A 25,947-nucleotide genomic window follows, 5' to 3' on the forward strand; every position below is an offset into this window, starting at 1 on the left:
ATGATGTCATGTGGTATGGAATATCCCTTTGCCCAGTCTAAGTCAGCTGTCCTAATTCCATTCCCTCCCAGCTCTTTGGGCCCTTCACTGAGAATGGCCTTGGCTTGGTACCACACTGCTTAGCAGCAACTAGAAACACTGGTGTGTTAGCAGCATTGTTTTTCTCCTAGAACCAAAACATGGCATCATAGCAGACCCTCTGAAGAAAACAATTCCATCTCAGCTGAAACTAAGACACTGTGGTATCAATGCTGGTCAAATTAACACAGGTAGACCTTACTAAAGATAGCCACAAATACCAGAAATAGTGTGTATTTGTATTTCCTTTCTATGATTTATAAAAGATAGGGAAGTTGGAGAAAGCAAGCATGTCACTTTTTAATGCTACTAATTATTTTCAATAAGGCCAGCTCCCAAAAAGGCATAGCTAAAATCAAAATTGCACTGTACAGCTGATGATATGCAGCTTTACCCCCAGAGGAATGCTAAAACCTAGGTGAACACAAAAGACAAAAGATAAATAAAATTAGTGTCCTGATTGTGAGCCTGTGAGCACCTACATACTACCAACTTTCAACGCCTAAACAGTTTCAGAGATGCTCATGAAACTAGCAGTGGCTGAGTAACAAAACCGTTTCAATCTGTGCAGTCCTGAGGACAGATTCTGATGCAGAGATATTTGCATCCCATAGTCATCACTAGATGAATCAGACATAAATGAACTGTATGGAGCAGGGCATGCTGAGACTTCTACCACATAGTTAATGGTAATCTAAAGGATTAAGGAATAATTTTTGTCCTGACATCGTTCGATCCCCTTTTATGTGCTGTAGATTAAATTGCTTCAGAGAATACATGTGAAACTTCACTCATCACTGCAGTCCTTCAAGTTTTGCAGCTACTGAGTAGATAGAGTGATAGAGGTCCAATGAATACAGAGATAAGATATGAGAAGGTTAAGAGGAAAAGAGTAGCTCCTAGGAAAAAAAATCCAATTCTTCCAAGAAAAGTGAAAAAAAATATAACAACTCATCCATATATTCCTGGGAAGCTAGATCTATGTGTGCTAGGTGATAGACCAATGAGAGCCTCTACCCATCCACCCCTCTCTGCGTTTATTTTTTCCCCTACCCTGTATGCTGCAGTGGTACCTTTCTTGTCTACCAGCTACCTTGTACTTGGTGCTGTGGTATGCAAAAGTTATTGGAATTTATATGCAAATATAATGAATATAAACTCAATGAATATAGAATTAAAAAATGCCTCAGAGACACTCTTGAAATGAGATGCCAAATCTCAGAAGTTGTATCTTTATGAGGAAAATTTGAATACAAAACACCAAGGTTTATGACTCTTGCACATATTAATTCATACCAATATATGTTATAAGAGGACTAAAGAGACTATTTTTCATCTTGGGCTGAGAGAGAAACCCTGCCAGATTTACTGACTTGCTGTGAGAAATCTACTTTAGCTGGTTGATAGATACCTTTTAAATGTAAATCAGAATGGTGAGCTTATCACAGGGCTATCAGTAACAGCCTGTACAGTGCTCAGTGTTGCAGGTCACAGGAGATTTGGGAACACGGTGAACAAACCTCTCTGCAAAGACAGGCCCTAAACTTAACAATTCATACTCTCCTTTGTATGAAAGTTACCAGAACTGAAATCAAAACAATTTTTATTATACATCCATCTCCTTGGCAGCTACCAATTACCTTGACTCTGTTGGAGAGACTAGATTTTAGAAGATACTCATATAATAGACTCCCATATTCTTTCCATGTCTGTGGCATAGGTGTTTTGCCTTTCTGGAGAGGAAAAACAGTTGTCCTGCAAAGGCCCTGATGTTCTCTTTAAGGAGCCCTGCCCACAACCCTTCTTTCCAATCTGCTGTTTGTAAACACTTGGGTGTGTATCCTATTTGCTGTGTCATGATTTTTTCACTTCAGGACGGGTTCAGAAGCTTGAAGTACAGATGCTGGCAACAGATCACAAAGGCTAGAAATGTCCTCTTCAAACAAACAATATTTACATTGATATTTTCAAATGCATTCAACAACCAGAATGACAGTAGCCATGATATTTCCATCCCAGTACAGATGTTACTAATTTGCTGGTAAAAGCAAATAATGTGCTCTCTGCCTCTTTTTCTTGCACACACGCAAGCACACACAGGCAGATGACAAGCTTTCAATCCATCCACAGATGGTTTCCCCATCAGGGCTTACTTTGCCGTTTAGATCTCCTGCTTCATAGTCTCCTCTTGGTGTTGCAGTCCCTATTTTCTGTAATTAAATTCTGTTCCTCCCCCCAGTTTTTCTTTTGTAAATGCTTTTCATTCTGATGCTTAGAGTCAACTGTTTCCCCAAAGCTCTGTGATATTTAACAGCATCCGGAAAAAATGTGGTTAGAGAATTGGGACACTTAAAGGAGACACTGCTCTCCTAAGTGTGCATTCACATTTATGAATAGATATTTAGAGGGTGGGAATGTAGATGAAGGAGAAGCTATGAAAGGGCTTATTACTAATTAACTGTATCTATTTCTCCCCCTTTTAAACTGCTTTTTGTTTATAATTTCAGCTGGTAGGGTAATATGCTAAATTAAAGCTGCAGAACACAATTATAATTAAGATTCAAAAAGCCAATTGCCTGTTAGTAAACTATTAATTGATAATATAAAGGATATTCATAGCATTTTGCTAAGTATGCTGCAGATTTGCATCAATAACTTAGTTGCTAATCTCCAAACATTTTATTCAGTAGCCTTTTATTTACTATTGAAGGTAAGATTAGTCTTCCCAAGCCATCCTTTCTAAAAGTATCTTGCTTTTTATCTTGTTGTTTGCAGAGTTCAGCAAACACAGATGCTTCCATCCTTTCCTCTCCTAAAGAACAGCAATAGTGTTATATAATTACTAGCATCTCGCCATGCAGAAAACCTTGCTATAACTGAACTACCATGTATAGTTCAGCAATCACAGCATCCTGCATTTCTGCAGCTCCTTCTTTCTGAGCCATGTCACTTCAAGCTCCAGGCAGGAGAAACCAAACCATCTTACCCATGAGAGGAGTCGGATGCTTTTGTGTGCAGCCCCAAACGTAGGGCTTGTGTTATCGTTTCTTTCAGAGGGAGGGGGAAAAATGGTTTAAAGAGTTAAAAAACATTGACTGCGGTGATAGATTTTCTTCTCTGTTTGGTGTGTGTTACTACTAGATTAAAAACTGACCTCCATAATTTATTTTAGTTCTATAAACCATCTGCGTAACTGTCATTTCAGTTGTGGGATGAAGTATAAATAATGAAACTGTGACTTTTTTGTGAAATGTGTCTCTAGTGTCATATGTTTGCTAATGTTTGAGTGGCCTCATATTACTAATTATTAAAGCTATTATGAGACATTGAATGTTATCCAGTCACGTGTACAGCAGTAACAGAACCAGCTTAGGCACAGGTGACTATCCAACACCTACAGAATGCATGACGTTATTGCAACCTTACATGCCTGCTGAGGAGCTCATCACGAGCTCCTCCACAGCAGGTGGCACAGGAGGTGGATAGTTGTTATTCAGCAGAAATGGCAGTGAGTTGTAGGGGCATGGAGATGAGCTCTACATGTGTACTGAAAACAGGCCTCTGTGTCATGCCTCAGGGAAATCCAGCAGTGGCATCTTGGAAGGTCAGCACTGGAGAGGCAACTGATAAAGCATGAGGATGTCTCATGTTTTATTGTGTTGAGGGCTCCTCCCAGCCACAGTCAGCCCTCCAAGTCAGCTTGTAAATCACAGAATCACAGAATCATAGGGGTTGGAAGGGATCTCTGGAGATCATCTAGTCCAACCCCCTGCTAAAGCAGGTTCTCTATAATAGGTCACACAGGAAAGTGTCCAGACAGGTCTTGAATAACTCCAGAGAAGGAGACTCCAATACTCTTTGTTTATTCTTCAAAGAAACATACTTTACAGTTCAAGCCAGAAAAGTGTGCGAGGGCTGGGGGTAGGAGGAAAAGATAATGATACAAATAAAAATGGGTGGGAAGCGAGGGACAGCTGTGGGCATCACAAAGAGCTCTGCTGTGATTACAATAGGAAGGACTGTAGTGTGAGAGCATGCAGGAGTCAAAAAGTTTGCAAGAAGCCCAAGGTAACTTATTTTTCCTCCTCTTCTCTTTAAAGTTATGCAGTGTCATCTTTCCTGTAGGTTGTCTGAGCATAGGGTGATTCCAGGTGATGATTATGCAAGAGATTTCTGCTTCCTAAGCTGCCTATCATGAATTTTATTAGGGGTGGGCAAGTGAACTGACATGCCCCAGGACTAGCCAGATAATTATGTGGTCATTAAGAACCATATCACTGAAGGGTAAATACGCAGTTATTTTTATCCATAAAATCAGCTCTTTCAACTCTTAAGATTAATTCCACATTTTTATGCGGTAATATGTAATTACTATAAGACAGCTTCTACCCTCAAAGAAGCAGGCACTATTCCAAGTGAAATCTTTCATAGTTTTAAATAAACCTTGCAACCTGACAGCAAGATTTGTCCTTTACCTAATAAAAATAATAAAATTGTAACTAGAGAAAAGGCAGTTGCAATAATCTGTTATCATGCAGAAGTTCCAAGAACTTCTATTCCATTCAGTTTTGGAATAAAACACACATTTTTAAGAAACAAATCCATGATTTGAGGAAATGCTGTAATACTTAACCTTCCCATCTCAGAGTGTTGACTGCTGTGAACGTGACTCCTGAGAGAAGATACTCGGTAGTGTCTCCAGAAGTAGATATCAGATAAAATGTAGTTGAGAGGTACCTGTATCATAAGTGCTGATGCTCCTTGTAACTCTTTCCATTTCTTGCAGGTACTGCTGCGTGATTTACCATGGAAAAATTGCTCTGTGGCATCCTGGTGTTTGGAATGGCTGTCATGGTCAATGCTTGTCCCAAATATTGTGTCTGTCAGAACCTGTCTGAGTCACTTGGGACTTTGTGTCCCTCCAAGGGTCTACTGTTTGTACCACTAGACATAGATCGAAGGACTGTTGAGCTTCGACTTGGGGGAAACTTTATTATTAATATCAGCCGACAGGATTTTGCCAATATGTCTGGGCTCGTTGACCTCACATTGTCCAGAAACACCATCAGTTATATACAGCCATACTCTTTCACTGACTTGGAGAGCCTTCGGTCTTTACATCTGGACAGCAACAGGCTACCTGACATTGGAGAAGATATTTTGAGAGGCTTAATTAACCTTCAGCACTTGATTTTAAACAACAACCAGCTAACCAGCATCTCTGATGAAGCCTTTGAGGATTTTTTGCTAACGTTGGAAGACTTAGACCTTTCCTACAATAACCTCCGAAGCATTCCCTGGGAATCTATAAGGAAGATGATAAACTTGCACCAGCTCAGTTTAGATCATAACCTGATAGACTATATTACAGAGGGGACGTTTGCAGATCTTCAGAAATTAGCCAGATTGGATCTGACATCCAATAGACTTCAGAAGCTTCCCCCTGACCCTATCTTTGCCAGATCTCAAGTAATTCCATTAGCTGTTACCCCATTTTCTCCACCTTTGTCTCTCAGCTTTGGGGGTAACCCACTGCATTGCAACTGTGAGCTGCTGTGGTTGAGGAGACTTGACAGGGATGACGATATGGAAACTTGTGCTTCTCCTCCAGGTCTAAAAGGAAGGTACTTCTGGTACGTACGGGAGGAAGAATTTGTTTGTGAGCCTCCTCTTATCACACAGCATACTCACAAGTTGCTGGTTTTAGAAGGGCAAACTGCCACACTGAAATGCAAAGCCATTGGGGATCCCACACCCATCATTCACTGGGTGGCCCCTGATGACCGCCTCATTGGAAACTCTTCAAGAACATCTGTCTATGACAATGGCACCTTAGATATTCTCATCACCACATCCAAGGATTATGGGACTTTCACATGCATAGCAGCCAACGCTGCTGGAGAATCCACTGCAACAATTGAGCTCTCAATTGTTCAGCTCCCACATCTCAGCAATGGCACAGGCCGAGCTGCCCCACCGAAGTCCAGGCTTTCAGACATCACCAGCTCCAGCAAGTCTAATCGAGGGGAAACAAAAGGCCCACCAGAAAGGGCTGTCTTGGTGTCAGAAGTGACCACTACCTCAGCTTTGGTGAAGTGGACGGTGAGCAAGTCAGCCCCCCGGGTAAAAATGTATCAGCTGCAGTATAACTGCTCGGATGATGAAGTCCTGATCTACAGGTAAGTGCAATTGCTGTTTTGTCCTCTGATGATGGCAGGAGGAGGAAAGCAGGATAGAAAGTCTTTTGCTCTTTGATCACTGATTTAAATTTGAGCTGAGATATCACTACAACTGCTAGTGGTGTCTGATAAGTCTATGTTGCATTTGTCAGTCTGTTGGATTATCTGTTGGTTTGTTCATCACTTTTGTGTCTGTTTTGAACTATACATTACAAGTCTCTATAGTATTCTCTAAGAACTACTGTTTTCAGTAACATTTCCAATTTAGGAAAAAATAATAGTACCTCAGTTGGTATCCTTGTTACAAGTCTTAACAAAGAAAGCAGAACTCGACAGGCTGGAAGTCAGAAGTTTCCCTTTCCACCTCCTGTAGGTGGAATTGAAACATACTACTGTGAGAGGAAGCAATGTGGGAGGAAGTTTGTACTGTCTACCCGTAACACAGGCTCTAATTATTCAGCAATTCAAGATTCAGGGTTGTTAGCAAGAGATTTTTCACCCATTTGAAATAGCTTGTTTCTAACTTCACTAACATCCATTTTGCACAACTGTAATTGCTGACAGCTTTGGAGCATTTAATGTTTTATACCATATTAAATACAAGAAGAGAGAGAGAGAATTTTGAAAGCAAGCCCTGAATGTTCATTAAGCTCTTCCAGTTCTGCAGCTTCTTCGACTTCTAATGATGTAAAACAAGTGTTTCTCTTGCAGTGAACCTGACTATGAAAAAGAAAGAAGTAATAAATTTTCAGGATTAAAAATGGGTAGGAAGCTGCTTAGCAGAACAGAAAAATGGTGTTACTGCTTTTTCCTTCTGTCTGGGAGGAATGATCAATGTAGCATGCTCACGCTAATGACAGATCCCCAGAATCCAACTTTGTCTGCTTTTCTATTTCTCTTTCCAGCTTTTCTATTTCTATATACACACATCATGTGCACTGAGCTAAAATTTGTCTTTGGATATGTATTAGCTACCAGCAGAAGTCAGAATCAAAGGGTGAGATAGAACCAAAGACATAAATTCCTATAGCTTTGCAAGAATTGTGAAGCCAGTGAAGAAAAATTGGATCTGGTATAGGAATGCTGGTGTTTGGGTTTTTACTCTAGTTGAGAGCAAACTTTGTCAGAAGAGTATTTATTCAAATACTGAAAATAAATACCAGGAAACGCAATTCTGTTAACTTTCATTCCTGAATTATAAAAATACGTTGAAATAATCAAATCAATTAGTAGATGGCAATTACTCGCCTTGCTTTAACTAATATACCATGAAACTGTCAGCTTGAGACTGGCATCTATGTAAAGTAGAATGAAAGAATAAGATAAAACTAAGTAATATTGGAATATTTGGAGTAGAATCAAAGAAAATATGCCTGTTTTCTTGAGGCACAACTTTTGGCAAGTACTCAACAGCATTTAAGATCCTGAGCCCAATGCAAGTCTGCAACAAGTACTCTGAAGGATGTGTACAGTCATGTGTAAATGTATAGTCAATTCAGTGCAGTGAACAGGAATATCCCTGCAACTGAAAAAAGAAACTTGTGGAGGTTGTCAGGTGTTGGTAGTGACTGGATGTGTTGATTTGCTGTGAAGTGGGTAGCCAGGGTAAATAAAGCAATGCTGAAGTGAAGTCATGCAGCCTAGCAGTTGAAGAGGTGAGAAACAGGTGACATGGGCAGAAACAGATGCCATCTTGCTTGCCTGATCTGGTGGAACAAGGGGCTGTCAGGCAATTCTAAATTCTCATCCTGTCCTCACTGCTGCTTCTCAGTGAGTTTTTCACCCTGTTGTGTTACTTGGTTATAGCTCAGTTTTCCAGAAGCACAGTGAGGACTGTTCTATTTCCATAAATCTCCCATGGGGACTTGTTGAGGATTCATTGATAATGTGTAGCTCTTTTCATTCACAGCTCTCAAAAACGCTTCACCAAAGAAAACAAATTTTATTTCCCTACATTTGACACTGGGGGAAAATGAAGCACAGGAAGATGAAATGAATTGTCCACCATCTGAGAGCCAATCAGTGGCACTCATATATATCTAAACCAGCTCTTAAGACTTGCAACCAGGGAACCGCATCGTCCCCTACAGTTAATTAACTAAAGTTACTGTCCTTTTATTGGTCAGATGCATGTCACTACAATGTGTGTGTAGAAAAACACAAGGGAAAAGGATTTCTATAGCGTTCTGCTCTATAAAGTGCTGTTTATGTGCTAAATGGGATGTGATACTGCTTAGCTCCTAAAATGACAGGCACTTAATATATGTTCAAACACAGTGGTGTGCCAGGACCAAGGCCCACCGGCTGTGCTCACTTAGAAGCAATCCTGCCTTGTCTAGTAAGAAGTGTTTTATGCACAAAACAAAAGTTTGCTTTATTCTCCACTCAGCATTTTTCATGGACATTGTTCTCATTGTTAAGGATTGAAAATCAGTTCTTCCTACCCGTTAGTATTAACCTGCTTCTTGATCGTCATGTCCTCATCAATCACATTTTTGCCTCCATCCCAGCTTTGGGTGCAGATGGGACCACAATAGAATGTAGTGGCCCCATGAAAATTCAGCAGTGTGGGAAATAGTGACAAATATTTTCTGTTGGGCCTCCTGATTTCACTGCTGAACTGGTATCAGAATCTGAAGTTTAGTTCTTGATGCACCAGTGTCATCATACTGAGTATTAATGGAAGGAACACTGTTTACCTTTTTCCTCCATCTGACCTTCCTTTGTATTTGCCATCTCAGGACCACTGCTGAATCTAGCAGCAGGATTTTTTCCGTTTCAGTGAATGCTAGATGCATGTTTCTGATACTGATCTAATGTACACAGGTCTCAATCATCACTTTGTTCCACATGGCTTCCCAGTGAGAAGGATAAACCAGAGGGAAGGGAGCAGCAGTTTGTGCAAATGTCTGAGAGAGTTCAGTCCATGTTAACTTGCAATGACAACTACTGCCCCTAACTTTGTCACAAAATAAATATTCTAGGGTGCTATATATTACTTTTTCCATATCATTGGCAAAAGGGAACATGTCTTCTTTTATGGAATGTGCACTTAGCTGTGTGTGGAATCTCAGTGCTTTTCTTTTTGTGCTTTGATCTGTGTTTCTGTGGGTAAAAATCCTACAGGAGGGTTGCTGGGGTTGTATATTGTCAACGGTTTACGGGCGTTAGGCCCGATTCCGTGACAAAGGGGATGGGAGACCCACGGGCCCACGTCCCGGGAAAAAGGGAAAAGGGGAAAGGGTAAGGAGATGGCCCTGAGAGCAAAAAAACAGCGGCAACAATCTGAGGAGAAACAAACTAATTTACTAAATAAAGTATCGGAATGCAAAACAACACACTATAATACAATATAATTACAATTTAAGCTGATAAATCCAATACAGAGAGAGAGAATGTCCCAAAATCAAGGTAGGCCTTACTCTACTACCGACGATAAGACGGCTGGAGAGCGAGGTGCTGCCAAGACAAGAGACGGGCGGAAAAAGGGACAAGGTCTCGTGATCTGCAAGTTTTTATACTGCGAGCTTTTATCTTTTCCCTCCGGCTGGAAAATGGTAACAGAGGAGCAAAGTACCGTGGGGACTGTAGTAGTCCTTCTCTTCTGAGAACCAGGTACATTCACTACATGATGTTATGATGTGGAGTACCAATAACCGAAAATCATAAAACCATGACATATATCCCGCACAAGTAAACACCATTGCTTTACTGATCTATATGTGGTCCCCTAGAGCTCTTCCTCTAACATGTCCTTGCACTGCTTTTAGTAATCCTGTCATCAATACGATTAAATAGTTTAATCTAGAACCAAACCAAGATTCCTCCCTCTAGTAGAGTGGGAGCAAAGGAAAACTATTCTAGAGGCTCATGCTGCCATCCAGAGAGACCTCGGCAGGATGAAGAAATAGGCTGACAGGAACCTCATGAAATTCAACAGAGGGAAATTCCAAGTTTTGCCCCTGAGGAGGAATTGACCCCATGCACCAGTGTGGGCTAGGGATAATCAGGCTAGAAAGTAATTTTGCAGGAAAGGAACGGAGGTGGACACCCAGCTGACCATAAGCCAGCAATGTGCCAATGTGCCCTTGACAAAAATAGGCTTATGGTATTCTGGACTGCACTAGGAGGAGTACTGCCAGCAGGTCCAGGGAGGTGATCTTTTCCCTCTGCTCAGCACCGGTGACACAACACTTGGTGTCCTGGTCTCTTCAGGGCAAAAGACAAGTGGACGTACTGGAGCGAGTCCAGCAAAAGGCCTTGACTAAGGGACTGAAGCACTTAACATATGAGGACAGGTTGAGAGATCTGGAACCGTTCAGTCTGGAAAAGAGAAGGCTCAGGGATGATCTCATCAATGTTTATAAATACCTGAAGGGAGAGTGAAAAAAAGACAGGCTGTTCTCAGCGGTGTCCAGTGACAGGACAAGAGGCAATAGGCACAAACTGAAACATGAAGCTCCATCTGAACATCAGGAAACACATTTTGCTGTGAGCAAGCACTGGCACAGGTTGCCCAGGAAGTTTGAGTCTCTATCCCTGGAGATATTTAAAAGCTATCTGTGCATGAGCCTGGACGGCCTGCAGGAGATAACACTGCCTGAGCAGTGGGATTGGGTCAGATGACCACCAGAAGTTCCTTCCATCTCAGCCATTCTCTGATCCTGTGAACTGTAAGATTAATTACATTTCTCATTATCTTCACATTTTCAAAACTTTTCCCCACCTATACCAGTGCCTCCTGTTAGAAATCTTAAAGACTGACACTTGATAGGAGGATGTGAGCTGCAAACAACAGATGGTTCAATGATCTAGAGCAAAGGAAGGTGTTCTCACAGTAGCCAGTGGTACAGTGCAACAGGTAGAACTATCTGTTGACGCTGTGAACTAATCACCGGAGAAAAGATTTTTTTAGCTTTCCTTTCAGAAAAGCACAATACAATTTGCAAAGCTCAGAGCCAAGTGACTGTGGGTAAGCTTGGAGATTTATGTGGTTTTAAATGCCGCAGCTTTTCCATTCTTTCATCATATTTTTGTAATATAAATCACTCTTACGCAGACACAACTGACAGTAAATGTGTATTGTGCTCATCCATTTTAGGCAAGACCAGAAGTCTGCTCCAGAATACACAACTTTAAATCACTTCTTATTTGAAGGAAACAACAACAAGAAGTAAGCACCATGAATGCAGGAAGAGTAACCCTCTTAGTAATTCCGTAAGAGTAACCGTCTTAGTAATTCCCTAAGAGAAAGGGAATGGGAGACCAGATGCCAGGTCTGTCCTTAGGCTTAGGCGTTACAGTGGGAGTCCTGCTCTACCACAGAAAGCCTACCTGCTTCTGGGAATGTTAGGAGTACATTATTTCTCAGTTTAGATTCCCCTTTCAAAATCACTGTAGATATTTAGGAGCGTCAGACTAATCATTGGTAGAACTCAGGCATGTGCACGCTCAATGTATTTTTAATATGGGATTGAACTAAGATATGAACATCTGGAAAATGGACTCTTTGGGCCTGAGTTTCCCATCCATAATGGGTGGCAGCGCTATCTTGACTCACAGGGATAAGCATCTTAGAAAATATTGTGCAAACAGGAGTCCGCATAAATTAATAGGAAGACTTGCTTTGAAGACATTGTGTGGCAGCATCAGGGATAGTCGTAAAAGATTAAGACACAGCATTACATAACCATAGCACTTGAATTTAAGTAAGGCATCTGGGGATGGAGATTGTGTCTTTTTTTATGTGTGGTGCGTGCTATGTGATGTGGGATCCCTACTCAGTTTTGGCCACTGGGTACTGGTGTAATTAATAAATTCACCATAATTTAAAAGATGAATAAATCTGCAAGTGTTCTGCAGAACTTCCTAGGTTGTAGTGAGCCTGCTGGCTGTGTTTTGAATTAAAGCACTGATGCAGCCACTTAAAAATGTGTATCTGAATTGTGACACAGCTGTTAGATTTAGGAGAGATTTAGGTCTGTTTTATTTTGTGGTATTTCATACTAAGAGTAATAAAAACATCTGCACAAATTAAGAATTACTGTAGTGCTACATACTTCCTAGCTTATAAATTCACCACTGGAAAACAAAACAAAACAAATTTTGTATATTTCTGAAAGCTTACTTTTTCCATATATATTTTATGTAGCAGGCAATTTAAGCAGTAAAAAATGAATAAACATCTCCATAGCTCCAGTCTGTTTAAACAGTGGTTCCATGGTTTTGATTACTTAAACAATATAATAGTGATTTATATTTACACAGCGCCTTTCACTGCAGGTGCTTTACAGACTAGCAGAACAGAGATCACTCCACTAACCACTGCTATCATGTCACTTCTCTGTTGGATATTAGCTGCAGTTTGGAAGTCAGGTGATAGTGCAACTGCATTTTATGAGCAAATAATAACTTTAGCGTTTGCACTTATGAATACTCTTACCTAGGGTAGGAGGAAACTAACTGAATTTGAACTACCCACAGCTTTGTGGAATAAATGTATATATACATTCTTCTATTCCATTGTGTTTACACAGAGGGCAGTGAGGCAGTGGCACAGCTGCCCAGAGGAGCCATGGTGCCCCTCCCCTGGAGGTGTCAAGGCCAGGTTGGATGGGGCCCTGGGCTACCTGAGCTGGTGGGGGGCAGCCCTGCCCATGGCAGAGGGTTAGAAATGGGTGGGCTTTAAGGTCCCCTCCAGCCTAAGCCATTCAGTGATTTTATGACTCTAAGACATGCTTTATGGCTAAGGTGCTGCAAACTTCAGAAATATCTCAGGTGTATAAGGGAGTTATGTCCAACAGTAGAACTGCACTGAACACCGTTGTGCATCAGAGGGTGTGCCACTGTTTAGATTGCTGTTTCTGACAGTGAAAGCCTGCTGTGTGGAGGCCTACCAGATAATGACTGAAAACAGAGGAAGTCCTGTTGCTTAGTTAGGGCAAATCTCAACAGCCTGATACTGTCATAAAGCACGATTACATTATTTTTGCTCTGACTAAAGTTAAAAATACATAATTCTGGCAATTTTAGAGAAGACAGAGGTTTCATTTCTTCTGAAAGTCCTGTCCATCTATCTTTACTTGTGATTTGGATAGTGGGTTCATAAAGATGAAGACATAAATGCCTTTCACTCTTAACCCTCGTTTGCTGTCCCATCCGTGTCTCAAACCTGTCTAGGCATTGAACTTTCCTCTGTAGTTCAGAGATGATAAAAAAACCAGCCCCTCAGCCTCAACATGTGAGCTGAGCTATTCCAGTAGCATTGTATCCAGGATACAAGCCTTTATTTGGTCAAAGCATTTATATATTTAAACATTGGATAAAACAACTGTTGGTATAGAGGACATCACATGAAGATATTAATCATCATGTATTAATCATTTGCATTTGACAAGCTGAGATAGCAACTATATAAAAATAAAAATGTGAAGTCACAGTTCCAAAAGGAAGAAATTCCTCTAGGCAGAGCAAGAGAAAGTCTGACATGGTCGATTGGCACTTAAGGTCCTTTGAGAGTGGTTTGCTGCAGTAGTGTGCATTGACGATCCGCAGTATATGCAGGCTTCCTGAATGGCTTCAAACATAATGGAGAAGCTGTTTCACAGAAGCATGTGCTTTGGGATTGTGCAGTTTTTTTGCTTCTGCTGAAAAATTTCTATCTAGTTTTTTAATATTTTCTCTCTTGCTGGGAAAAGTACAGTGACAGAGCTTTTTCTTTCTTTATTTTATTCTCTTTTTGTTTTGTTTTGTTTTGTAATTCTTTCCCTTGAAATATAAAATGCCTTTGAGGAACAGTAAAGAAAATGCAGTGAAAATGGCAAAAGTTACATTTATGACCAGATAATAAAGTGGGAAATAAAAATATAAAATATGAAATAAATATTAGTAGGATGCAAATGCAAAATATAAAATTAAACAAAAAGTAAATTAAAATAGATGTACATCTTAAAATTGTCACTGAAGTTGTCCTAGATTGTTGTGATGAACTGTCATCCATCTGATACTCATACAGCAACTAATAAAAAAAAAAACACTGGTCAGAAGCAGTCCACTTCATCATGAGCAGAAGCTGACCATGCAAATAATACCCAGGCCAATATTTTGCTTGATAATTCTATGATTCTATAAATGACACATTATGTCAAAATACTATATAGTCATTTATCCTTGAAGGACATAAGTCCCTTTGTGTGTGTGTGAGGAGTATACGAGGGCATGTGAAGAAGGAGTTTGTGACTCTAGACCACAGGGACTGGTGGGACAGCACCTTTCACTAATTTCAAGGCATTCCCATTTCCTTTGAAGTTTAATAGTGACATAACATTTAGTGAGGTATATGGATAGTTTGTATTTTATACCTCTAGCCCTGAGCTCCACCTTAGGAGCTGAACACAAAGGCAAAGAGCCCAATTCTCATCTCAGCCCCTGTTGTGTTGCTGGGAAGTATCCCTGCCACAGCCAGGGCTGTTGCACAGGGTAGGAGTGAATTTGGAACCCATTTTCAGCATGAGGCAGAAGTACTCTTGTTTCATCTCTGCTGCTAATTATTTATTAGAGCTCATCAAAGGCTTAGCGTTTTTTCTTGAGGGGAATTCACAATGAGCTAATGCTTGCCCATAACATCTGCCACATCCCCTGTCTTAGCTGCTCTGAATCCAAATGCCAGGAGCTGTCACCACCCATCACTGCAATAGTGAACTACACATTTGAAGCCAAAATGAACTATTGAAATAAGATTTTGATTAAGATTCAGGTGAGTCAACATTTTGATGTCTAAATAAAAAGTTTTAATATATTCAAATTCATACCATTCATGAATATTAACAAGCCAGAACACAGCTGCACAGCTACCACTATCTTTGCTGTTTTAAATCTGGGACAGATTTATAGCAGTTCATGCCCAGCTCAATGCAAAAAAATAATAATAATAAAATAAATCCACTGATGTCAATTGCTGACTACCTAACAGTAACAACCTCCCATGTCATTTATAGTCATAGGAAGAAATAACAGCACCGATAGTGTTTTTTTAGACAGAATATTACATTAACTAATTAAGTATTTGACTGAAGGCTAGAGTCAAGACTCTTAGAAATGAGTAACCATGATTGACTCTGCTGGGCTTTAGATCAGCTTGAAAAGCTTGTGTTTTAGGAATGATCACTATTTTCTAGAAAGATAGATACAGAAAGAAGGAGGTTAAATATCTTGCTCAAGGTGATTCAGTAAGGTATTGGAATAAACATGCCTCTGGAAACGCAGCTGGGAGTAGTCCTGATTTAGCTTTCAGTGCATTCTCACAAAGTCTTTCCTTGCATTTCAAATATGATAATTTCCCCTCCTCATGTCATGATTTGGGAAAATACAGCAATTTTAATGTAGTTACTGTAACTAAATATATGTTATAAAACTGTTTGACTTGGGAAAGGCATCCTCAGTAGTGCCAATCTTAGATCAGAGCTCTAACAGTACAGCATGTACCTATACAAAAGAGGATTGTCCTCTCTTTAAAGGAGTAGTGCAAATAACAAGGCTGCATTTCCTCCATAGTTTGTATACATTATGCACATTTAAGCATGCAAGATGCTCCTCTTGGTGTCTGAGTTTGACTTCTACAGGTGGTGTCTGCAGCAGATTCACAGTGCTCCCGTCTTTCCAGTGCTGATTCGTTGAGTTTCAGGTAGTACCAGAGATGCACCACTCTAACTGATTCCTCATCTTGGGTTACAGTTGCTGACATCTGAGTCCTTTTGGGAGATGTTGAAGAACTATCAGTGATCACAGAGTGTGACAACTACAGCTCCCCTCTGAGGTCATGGGAAGACTTTTTACCCATTTCAAAGCTATCTTTGATTTTGATACTGGAGGTATTTGGAGGAGGTTACCTGCTTCTCCTGCAGCAGGTTCCTAACACTCCTCGTCTTTCCAGGCCTGAGCAGTTGAGGCCAGTATTGTTTCGGGTTTCACACAATACCTTGTGAATAGAATTTGATGTAGGACTATTTTATAATCCATGGGACAGACATAGAGTTACCCAGGATTCATGAGGGTAGCACAGATATCTCCCTTATTCTTCACATCTTCTGATGTGAAAACATGAAAACAGGTCCTAAAAACCAGAAAAGATTAAATGAAAACAGTGGAGTCTGATGACAGCATGGGGTTCCCAGCCCACAAAGGGATAATGAAAATTTCTGGGAGGGTTTGGACTGTAGAGCCACACTGTAAAAAGGAAAAATGTTACAATATCAGAAAACTCAGGAAAGAGTGAAAACAGGATCAGCAGCATTTCGTTGTCACTGTGACAAGGAGAAAGTTGCCCAAATGTCACTATTATGTCCTTTAATGGTATTCAGAAATACCTTTTTCTAAGAGCATGAAGACTTTAGAAGAATATGCAACTACTTTTCACCAAGAGCTCTCCAGATTTGTTCCTTGATGTGAGCACTGTGGCAGGCAAGACTTTATCCCCCACCCTCTGCCTGCCCCCAGGGAAGAGCCTGCAGCTGGGATAGTGAGTGCAGTGTGGTCGCATGACCTGCCCTGCCATCCCATCCTCAGTAAGCGCTCCCTGAGAGGAAGACTGACCCCCTGGACAGTCTTAAAAAAAACAAAAGGAAGTCAGCTTTAAAAATTTTGTTTCTAGTAAGTCTGTCTTTAAAAAGGATAAAAATAGGACCAGCAGCTTGTTATTTGCTTTGTCTTCCCAGCGTTAACTGATAGAAAATGCTACTTCCAGTAAGGATAAGTTTTGCTTTGAAGAAGAACACAATGAACAAATGCACAGTTTTCATGAAAAGTGAAGGTGGGAGAAAACACTTTGGGTAGACCCAGGAGTCATCACACAAATCAAAACACTAAATAGTAACTGACAGCCAGCACACAAGCTGCCTCTTAGCTAAGGGGTATTAAGGCTTTCTTGAGTATCGTGACCCATAATTAATTACAGGGTTGTGTCAAGACCAGATGCTTATGGCAATAGATACCCTAAATAAGAGACATGCGTTTCCTTAGTGAGCTTGTAGCCTGCAGAAAAGAGAGGATTCCTCAGCCTGTGTCAGATATCTTCAGAGTATATACATGTAAAATGTTGTGCATGTTCATTATAGAGCAGCCCAGCCTTATTTCACTGCTGTAGCTACAGACTCAGCTACCCAATTCTTTGTTCTGAATTTCCTGTTATATCCTCTCTCTTTCATACCAGGCTTTCAGCTTGCACGCCCAGGTTGTTTCAGAAAGAGTGTATCTTTTTGTATGGTGATTGCACTGGTTAACCTTAACTTATGGTAGCAATGATTCAGCTTACTTCTGTAGAGAAATTACTTCAGACTCCTCTTTTGAAAAGCCTAGAACTCAAAAAGATACGGCACTGGAAATATAAAGTAGGAATGCACTAGACAGAATAAGTTATATAGTAACACTTCATTACCTTTAGTTCTCACAATTCTAGTTATTTTTGGATTTGCCTCTCGTAGAAAAATGCACTCCAGGTGAGGAAAAATCACTCCAGTACATTCAGTGCTAAGTGATGCTATGTTGTTTCTCATTTAAACCTCTTCTGAGGCTTAAGTTGGAATGGTGGTGGTGAGTAATCTTTGTGATAATGCTCTGGTCAGGGAAGGAGGAAAGAGAAGGAAAGAGAAGCTGGGGTTCATCAGACTTAAGGCAGAAATCAGGTTCATATTCCATGTAATGTTTTGAGTGTTGTACTTGTAGATGTTCAATGAAGGCTTGTGCTACAATGAAATGGTTTATTCTTTTTTGTTCTTAAAAGCACACAGCAAAAAGGTAGCTCAAATTTCTGATGGTGAAGAAAGAAAATGTGAGGTAATGGATGTCTTTGAAAAAGTGATATGGGCCATTTCACTGTCATATTACCCTTTTCCCCTAAATGTGTCTTGTTTCAAAGTCTGATAAGAGGCCAGTACAGGCATCTACCCTGTAATCTATAATGATCTGTAACAGTGCCAAGCACAAAAGGTACTCCAGTCCTGTCTGAGGATAACAGGCTGGTGCTGCAATCTAAAGAAACCTTCAAACTATCATGCAAGGGGAATATTTCTATGTTTAAAGAGAAACATTCTGATTTTCATCATCAGAGAAGTCCAGAGAGCAAGCTGATCTGCCCTATTGTCACAGCCGTGCTGTTGTCTCAGAGTCACAGCATGATTATGCTAGATCCCAGAGCATTTGACAAGAATACCACAAACTGACACTGCCTAGAAAAGAAGTGGGAACTGGCCCACTTCTGCCCACTTTGGCAGAGCTCATTGCAGAATGGAAGCAAGATCAGCTCTCTGCCAGAACAGCGAAGTGGGCTACATGAGTGCTGGGCAAGGGGAGAAGCATACCTAGCTTGATGCCTCAGATAGGAAAATTCTTACCCCCTGCTCTGCTTTGGGGTGGCTGGAAATTCCCTGTATGGTAAGGCTGTGTCATAACCCCCGTCTGCTCAGCTGCTCTTGGTTTACAGATCAGTTTATTTGCAGAGATGAACAGTTTGAGTCAGCCAGCACTAGGTGTTAACTTGCGCTGCATCTGCCCATCTGTCCTCCCTCTCCCACCCCTCGTATCATTTTGATTTTGCCCAGGTTTAAATTTGGTAATCTATTTACTATGTCATAGTTAATTTCATTTTGACAGGAAAATAAATAGATGCCAAACTTTTTTTTTAATTACCCATTTGTTTATTTAATTGTCTTGGATTGTGGAATCAGTTCATATGTAGACATACCAAACTGTGCTCTGAATTTTTCTGAGAAGGGATTGCACAGGCAGTAGCTGCCCAATAGACATATGGATAGCTGACAGCATCAAGGCACCCCACCAGCAGCTCTGTCGTCTGGCAGATTGCCTCAGAGAGTTGGGTTTGATGAGTCAGTCCTTCTGCCAGTGCTGGGAGGGTGGGGATGTCTGTGTCTCTTCTCCAGAAGGCTGCTGCAGAATGAGAAGGATGCCTGGAAGCGATTGCTGCGCTCTGCGCCTCCCAGCACATTGTACTGAAAATGGGGTTGGGACAGCAGCATCCAAGAGAGCTTGAGTCCTCCCAACTTGAACATGTGGAGAAAGAATTTCAGCTTAGTTACTCCAGGGCAAGGACACATCATTACTTGTGCCCACCCTTGTTGCCTCTGTGGGACAAGGAGTGCTGTGGGGAGGAATTTGGTGCTGCTGCCAGAGTTTGGCAGTAGCAGTGGGGAGGAGGAGTGAAATGGGCCCATCTCTCAGTGCCTCCATCAATGCCTTCCATCATTAAAAATGCAAGAGGTGCTTATCTGCAGTGAGCAGGGACTGGAGCTGGGGGGTGGGGGGGTGGGGGGGTGGGCTGTCTCTCGTCTATCTCATGATCCTTGCACCTTCCTCTGTTCTTCTTTGGGGCGCTGATTGTGACAGTGCCCTGCTCTCTGACCTGGAGGAAGGAGGAACGGCCAACATAGAAGGAGTCACCTTTAGATTCTGGTTTCCCCATGCTGGGCCTTGAAGTACCCAGGGTGGCTGCTGCCACCGTGCTGCTGGCTGAGCACAGGACAGTGGCAGCCCCATCTTCTCTGGGAAGTATCAGACAACTCTCTGGCATCCTCAGTGGCCCTAGTAAAGTTGCAATCTCTTTTCTAGAACAGAACAGTGAAGAAGAACCTCACATGCATGCTTGGCACTTATAATTTGCTTAGGGAGACAAAGCATGCTAAGGACACAAGACTATATGTGTGCCTAGTTGTTTACATTCTTTCAATACTAAGACCTTTTGAGGTGAAGGACTGCTTGCAAAGGGAAGGGTGGAATAAACACTACGAGCAGTATTCATGCCTGGGAAAGTGCCAACAATAGGGATAGTAACAGTCCCATTTCAGGGTGAGCAGCACCAGTCTGGACATGGGTGAAGAGGATGCTAGACCTTGTGATATATGAATTCTGTCTAATGGAAGCATCTGAGATTATAGTAATGGTTTTGGTTTGTTTTGTTGTGGTTTGGTTTGTTTTTTTTTTCACCACTAAAACACAATATTGTTTGTTTCACCTCTCTGCTTTGTTTTCCTCATCCCCTCTCTCTAAAAGTAGATAATTATACTGGCTGTGGCTTAATTAGCTAATTATGCCAAAGCTGGAGTATTTTTCAGAGTAAATCTTTTTATTTGGTCGTTCTTAAGCAGCTTCATTTGGGGTTTTCTCTCAGATTTTTCTTAATATTTCATTGTGTGGCAGCACAGGTGTTGACAACTGGTTTCATCGGGTTTTACGATTATGCTGGTTATTCATGTGGAATAAGAGGAATAGCACATTGGAGGGCAGAGGTGACGTGCTCCTGGGAGCAGCAGAGAGGCAGACAAGTTCTTGCAAAAGTTGATATTTTGGCTTTAGTGTAGAAAATAACTGTGATACAGCTTTCCTTCTCCCCAGAAAAGATTTTAACCTTCATATTAACATCTTTAAAGGACATATATCTAGCTATTATCAAGCTTATTGAGTTTGGCCTTTAAATCTCAAAACTAAAAAAATATTTCGCTTTTCCTTAGTAGGGTTGGTTCATCAGTACATACATCTTGGTTCTGTTGCTAGCTATAGCATATGCAAATATTTAGGCCCTTACTGCGGTGCAAGGCTGGAGGTGAATGGAATCCAATCTGTATTTATGTACCCGGCAAAGGATATAAGGAATGGCACATACAAGTTGGTAAAAGGAGCTTCTCCTTGGCCTGATTAGCATGTAGCATGCTTTTTTGTGTTGCTGCAACATATGTAATTGTTACACATGTGGGTTTTTTGTTTGTTTATTTTCTAATGGTGCCTACCACCAGCAAATTCCTCCAGCTTCCTTTCATAAACCTCATAACTCTGCAGTGGTGATGGCTGATCATACATATCTATTTCAAATTATTCTATACCTATCCATTTAGAGACCCTGAAAAACGGTATTGTGCAAGGTCTTAGTAAGCGTTTACTGACTTACTGCTTTCACTGTGCATATTTGGGATTGTGTTATAGATAATTTTCCTCTTCCCTCTTTCTTGGCACCACCTGGATATGACTAGTCATAGGAACAATTTCAGAGTCATGGTAAAACTTTTGGAAACTTGCATTTGCTGTGGACCTAGTCAAGCTGTCATCTGTGCCCTTATGGCTACATGCTGCTGAGGAGCTTTGGTAGTCATCATGGGGGCCCACCTCCTGACAGATTCCCAGCACTATGCTCTGCCAGCTAGGATTGGATTAACATGTTTGCCAAGCTACGGGTCCATCAGTGAAAGTGTGTTTGTCTGAGCTAGGTTATAACCTGTTTCCTACCCCTCTTTGCAAGATTTCAGTTTTAAAGCTATTTCCTCAGTTTATACAAAGCAAACCTTCATTGCCTGTATGAATCACAATGTGGTAGATTTTTCATTGTATTGGACAAGAAGCAAATTTAAAAACTAATTTAGGAAAAAAAAAAAAAAAAGAAAGATCCACACTGGTTAGTCTCACAGTTACTGCAGCAGTGTGCAACATCTGTCCAGCACACTCTCTAACCACTTCCCTCTGCAATGGCTATGAAGAAGTAAACCATGTATCAACTCAGTTTTATTTTCTAGTCATGTTTAAAATTGAACAAGCTCAGGAATATCTGTCCCATGGGAAATTCCAATATTGCAACATCTGTTTCTGTCAAGAATCAAGCTGAAAATTCTCTGTAACAGATGTTTTGTTTGCTTATGGGGAAAAAAAAATCTTTTAAAAATGTTTCATTCAGAAATGTGGAAATGTTACTATCAATCTCTTTGCAGCTTTGGGATTGATAACCTCTCCCTAACGCACGTTATGTCAAGGGGGTTGTTGTTTTCCTGAATGGGTCATATTCACTTTGCTCTCTGGCCCCTGACCACAGAGCTTCTCCCTGCCTGCTTGTTCTCCCTCCTTTCAGGGATGGTCAGGGTGTACGAGGGGAAGGACAGCTGTTTGATGGGGAGTGGGAATGGAGAGGAGGATGCAGTAAAGGAGCAGAGCAAGGGCTGGAAGCAGAGCACCCCTCACAGGTGCCAGGGGAAGGAAGAGCATTGGGGCTCACCACAGCTATAGCTTTCGTTTTAGTCTTCCCACCAGGAGACAATAAAAACCTGTATGTAGCAGAAACTCCTATTTTAATGCTAAAAATATGTTTCAATCGAGGTATTTGAGCAGCTTTGCCCTCAGGATACCAAGGTTTTGTGAGATGCTTCTAATGTTAGAGTGTGTAGGAGTTTTGAGCACACAGTCCAAGAGACATCAAACTTGTGTAGGATAGTTGTGCAGTTTCCACAAGCTCCCCCAGCGACAAGGTGATTTGGTGTGAGTAATGAATCCCTCTACTGGGCAAAAACTGAATGGCTCTGCCTTATACAGCTACAGGAGCCTATCTCCTGCTACTATTCATGTCCGGGGAGCCATCACATTTTTCAACTGTTCTCCATCCAGCAACAGATTCCTACCCCAGTGTCACTCTTCTGGCCGAGGCTGGCATGTAGGTGACACAATAAGCCCAAGACACAATAATTCTGAGGACACATTTTCTCTTTTTCCCTTGCAAACCCAGCATAACTTACCAGGTGACATGCATTGCCATTTATTGGCAGTGCTGTCTTGTACATGTTGTTTTAGTGAAAGCTCAAAAATGAGGAGAGCTGCAGAACATTTACCTAAAGGCCGAGAATTGAAGATGGGGGATACAGAATCAAAATGGGGAATATATGTGAGCACATACAAAGGTATATGAAGGCAGAAAGACATAATGTGAGGGAAAAAAAATCTTTTTTTTTCCTCCTCTTCCCCTTCCCAGATATAAAATAAATGTAACTTTGATTAAAGCAAGCCCTACTTCTTCTCATCTTGTTCTCCTATGAATTTTGGCTACAAATCAGGAACAGAGCAGAGCTAAGCTAATAAGTCACAACAGGCCATATGTCAGGACTGGATCATCTTTTCCCACTTGTGATTTAATCCATGATCAGACAGATTTCTTCAGCTTTGTTTTCTGTTCAGAATTGTCAATATGATTTTGTGAGACTTTTTGCTAATTAGTGTAATTATGTCAGCTATGACTTTTGACATTTCTGTGCAGAAATGTGTTGTTGTTGAAAAGTTTCTATTAGATAAATTGTTTAGGATTGTGTTTTATGATCTGACAGGCTGTTTATCCTTATGCTATCCCTTCTCACCCCGTTATTTTGAGATTCCCTTTATGCTAATCATTATTTTACTGAAAATAGGTAGATTAGTGTATGCTTAGGACATAGTTTTGTCAGCCGACATGGGATTGCCCTAATATATGTATCTGTGATCATCTACATAATGGTAACTACTTAGAGATTATTAAGAAGCAATGGCAACATGCCGTTAGGTCTCAGATATAAGAAATGCAATATTGCTTCTAAGGATGGGATAACACACAGTTCTCTAACAATTCATTATTTTCTCTACTTCAGCAATGGAATAGTATGAGGTGCTTCCAATTGCTGTAGAGCAGTCCAGGAATGGAAGGAGACAACCAGCTTTTTTGGTGGGTTCCAGTCCTATTTTGCATCCACAGAAGCGACGGAAATTTCACCGCTGTTCACTCAAATTTGGATAAGCACCAAACCTTTGCAGAGTCTGACTGTTCAAAGCAATATTCAAGCTTTTCTTCATTAAGCTGTTTCTAATCCTAAGTACCTATAGGTAGAGCAACTCAAAAAATTGTAAATCTTTTTCAGACCAAATTTGAAGTAAGATTATACAACATGTAGGAAAAAATATGTAGGAAATAATATCATATTCCCCAGAAATTTTAAAGGTTTTCACTGCAAAATGAGTATTTACAAAAATCTCCTTATGTTCTGCTTTTGACAGTGGAGAGCTGAAAAGGCCAGTGCTCATATTAAAAATAAAAGACGCAAATAAAACTACTTAACTTTAATTACCTTCTTTTATTTTCTTTTCTGGAAATAAATCACAGCTTCTCAGAGCTACAGGAGACTTTTCTGTTACGAGTTCAGAAAAGCTCCATGTTAATCTTCAAAGCAGAACTTTACAGTGTGCAACTCATTGTTTCCACTTTTAGCATTCTGGCAATTTCACACACCTGCTGTTTTGTTTATAAAGAAATTGAGTTCTGCTGACCACCATGCAGACACACTGCCTGGCTCGCCAGGAGAGGTTTCTGTACCACCTAGTTTCAGCATCCAGTTTAGGTGGTGATTAGAAGGGCTGCCCTCCCTCTTGCCCCCTCTTTTCATCATCAGGTACAGCTGCCTGAGTGTTCTGCCTTTCCTATGGCTTGTGTCTCAGCAGGACCCATTAGTTGGGCTTGCCATAGCTCTGGGATAGTAGGGCTGGCTTCTGGTGTGGCCAGGATGGGAGCAAGACTACTTCTATTAGTAAAGGTATATTTTGGTGGCTAAAGTCAACTCTGAATGATATGGCTGGTATACTACTCCCATGGCAGTCCTTTTGAAGGCTGGTTTGTGATATTATTATACAGATGCTTCTGGGATAAGTTCTGTGCTTCAGAATGTGCTTCCTAGCACAACTGCAAATGAAATGACTGCAGGAGATGGAAATACTGTGGACAGTAAGTGATGTCCACCTGCCTCACATTTTCTTTCTGCAAAGTGAACAACAGCGAAAGTGACAATAACTAAGCCCTAAATTACTTACTTTTTCCTACTGGTGATCTGTTTTTCCCCCTCTTGTGTTACATGCACATATTAATCTGAAAACTACAGCCTGACTTGTGAACAAACTCCTAGAGAGTTGACATTTTTTTGTTGGATTGGAAGGATTTATGGATTTATCTGTTCCAGAGATGTTCCATCATTCTCAAATGCTGAAGCTTTGAGTGAGTTATGGCCCCAAGGAGAGTGAAATGCAACTATTAATCACTGACAGCAATGGGGTATCCCTTCCTCCACTGGCAGCTTATGCCACTGTCAGTAGATCACAGAGCTGCTGTTGACCGTGAACAGAGAAAAGTAAAATATAAAGGTCATTTTTATTTCATCTACATGAAAAAGTTTTGAAAATACTTTATCATGAAAATATTGAAAATGTTCTGCACAAAACCCTCGGGCTGAAAGATAATGGCTTCCTCAACAGACTATGAAAAGCAAAGTAATAGAAACATGACATTGAGTGTTACTGTAGAAACTGGAACTAACATGTTGAGCTGCAAAGACACTGGTTTTATGTTGTTCTTCAGCTAAAGCTTCTAAATATTTTTTTCTATGTCACTTTTAATAGTGATAACAACATACAGAAGTACTTCACAATCACAGGGACATTTCAAGAGTTTGGATACAAAACAAATGACCTATCTCTGGACAGTCCAGAACTGGTTTCAAATACCTGGGACCACCACCTTTTTCCTCTTACACATGGAATGTTTTAGTCTTCCTTTTACCATGGTCTTGGCATTCTTGATGTTGAAGGGAATCCTTCAACATCAAGCAATCGTTCTAGCTGTTTTTCCATAGATAAGTTCTGGTTACTCATCTTCATATTTATAACGGCCTTGGGCAGGCTGCTTATTTCTAACTGGGCTTTATCAAGCCCAATTCAACCAGTTCATGAGGAAACACTGGCTATTTAGCCAATCACCTTGGTTACTAGCAGACCATCCATCACCCATGGCATTATTCTTTCTATTCCACATCTCAGTTATCCTCGCCTCTCCCCCAGGTAAAGAAGCCCATACCATCCTCTC

The 25,947-nt window shown here is 40.8% G+C and overlaps 1 protein-coding gene across 1 annotated transcript in view; it reads left to right on the forward strand.

The window, feature by feature from the left end:
- The window catches only part of LRFN2 (leucine rich repeat and fibronectin type III domain containing 2), a 41,165-nt gene continuing 20,088 nt past the window's right edge, over positions 4,871 to 25,947 (forward strand). The window contains exon 1 of the mRNA XM_021390510.1: positions 4,871 to 6,257. Within this exon, the coding sequence (XP_021246185.1) occupies positions 4,885 to 6,257 (1,373 nt within the window). The 5' untranslated portion in view covers positions 4,871 to 4,884. The remainder of the gene's footprint in view (positions 6,258 to 25,947) is intronic.

This window comes from Numida meleagris, chromosome 3 (genome assembly GCF_002078875.1).
Source record: "Numida meleagris isolate 19003 breed g44 Domestic line chromosome 3, NumMel1.0, whole genome shotgun sequence".
In the NCBI taxonomy this organism is placed as follows: domain Eukaryota; kingdom Metazoa; phylum Chordata; class Aves; order Galliformes; family Numididae; genus Numida; species Numida meleagris.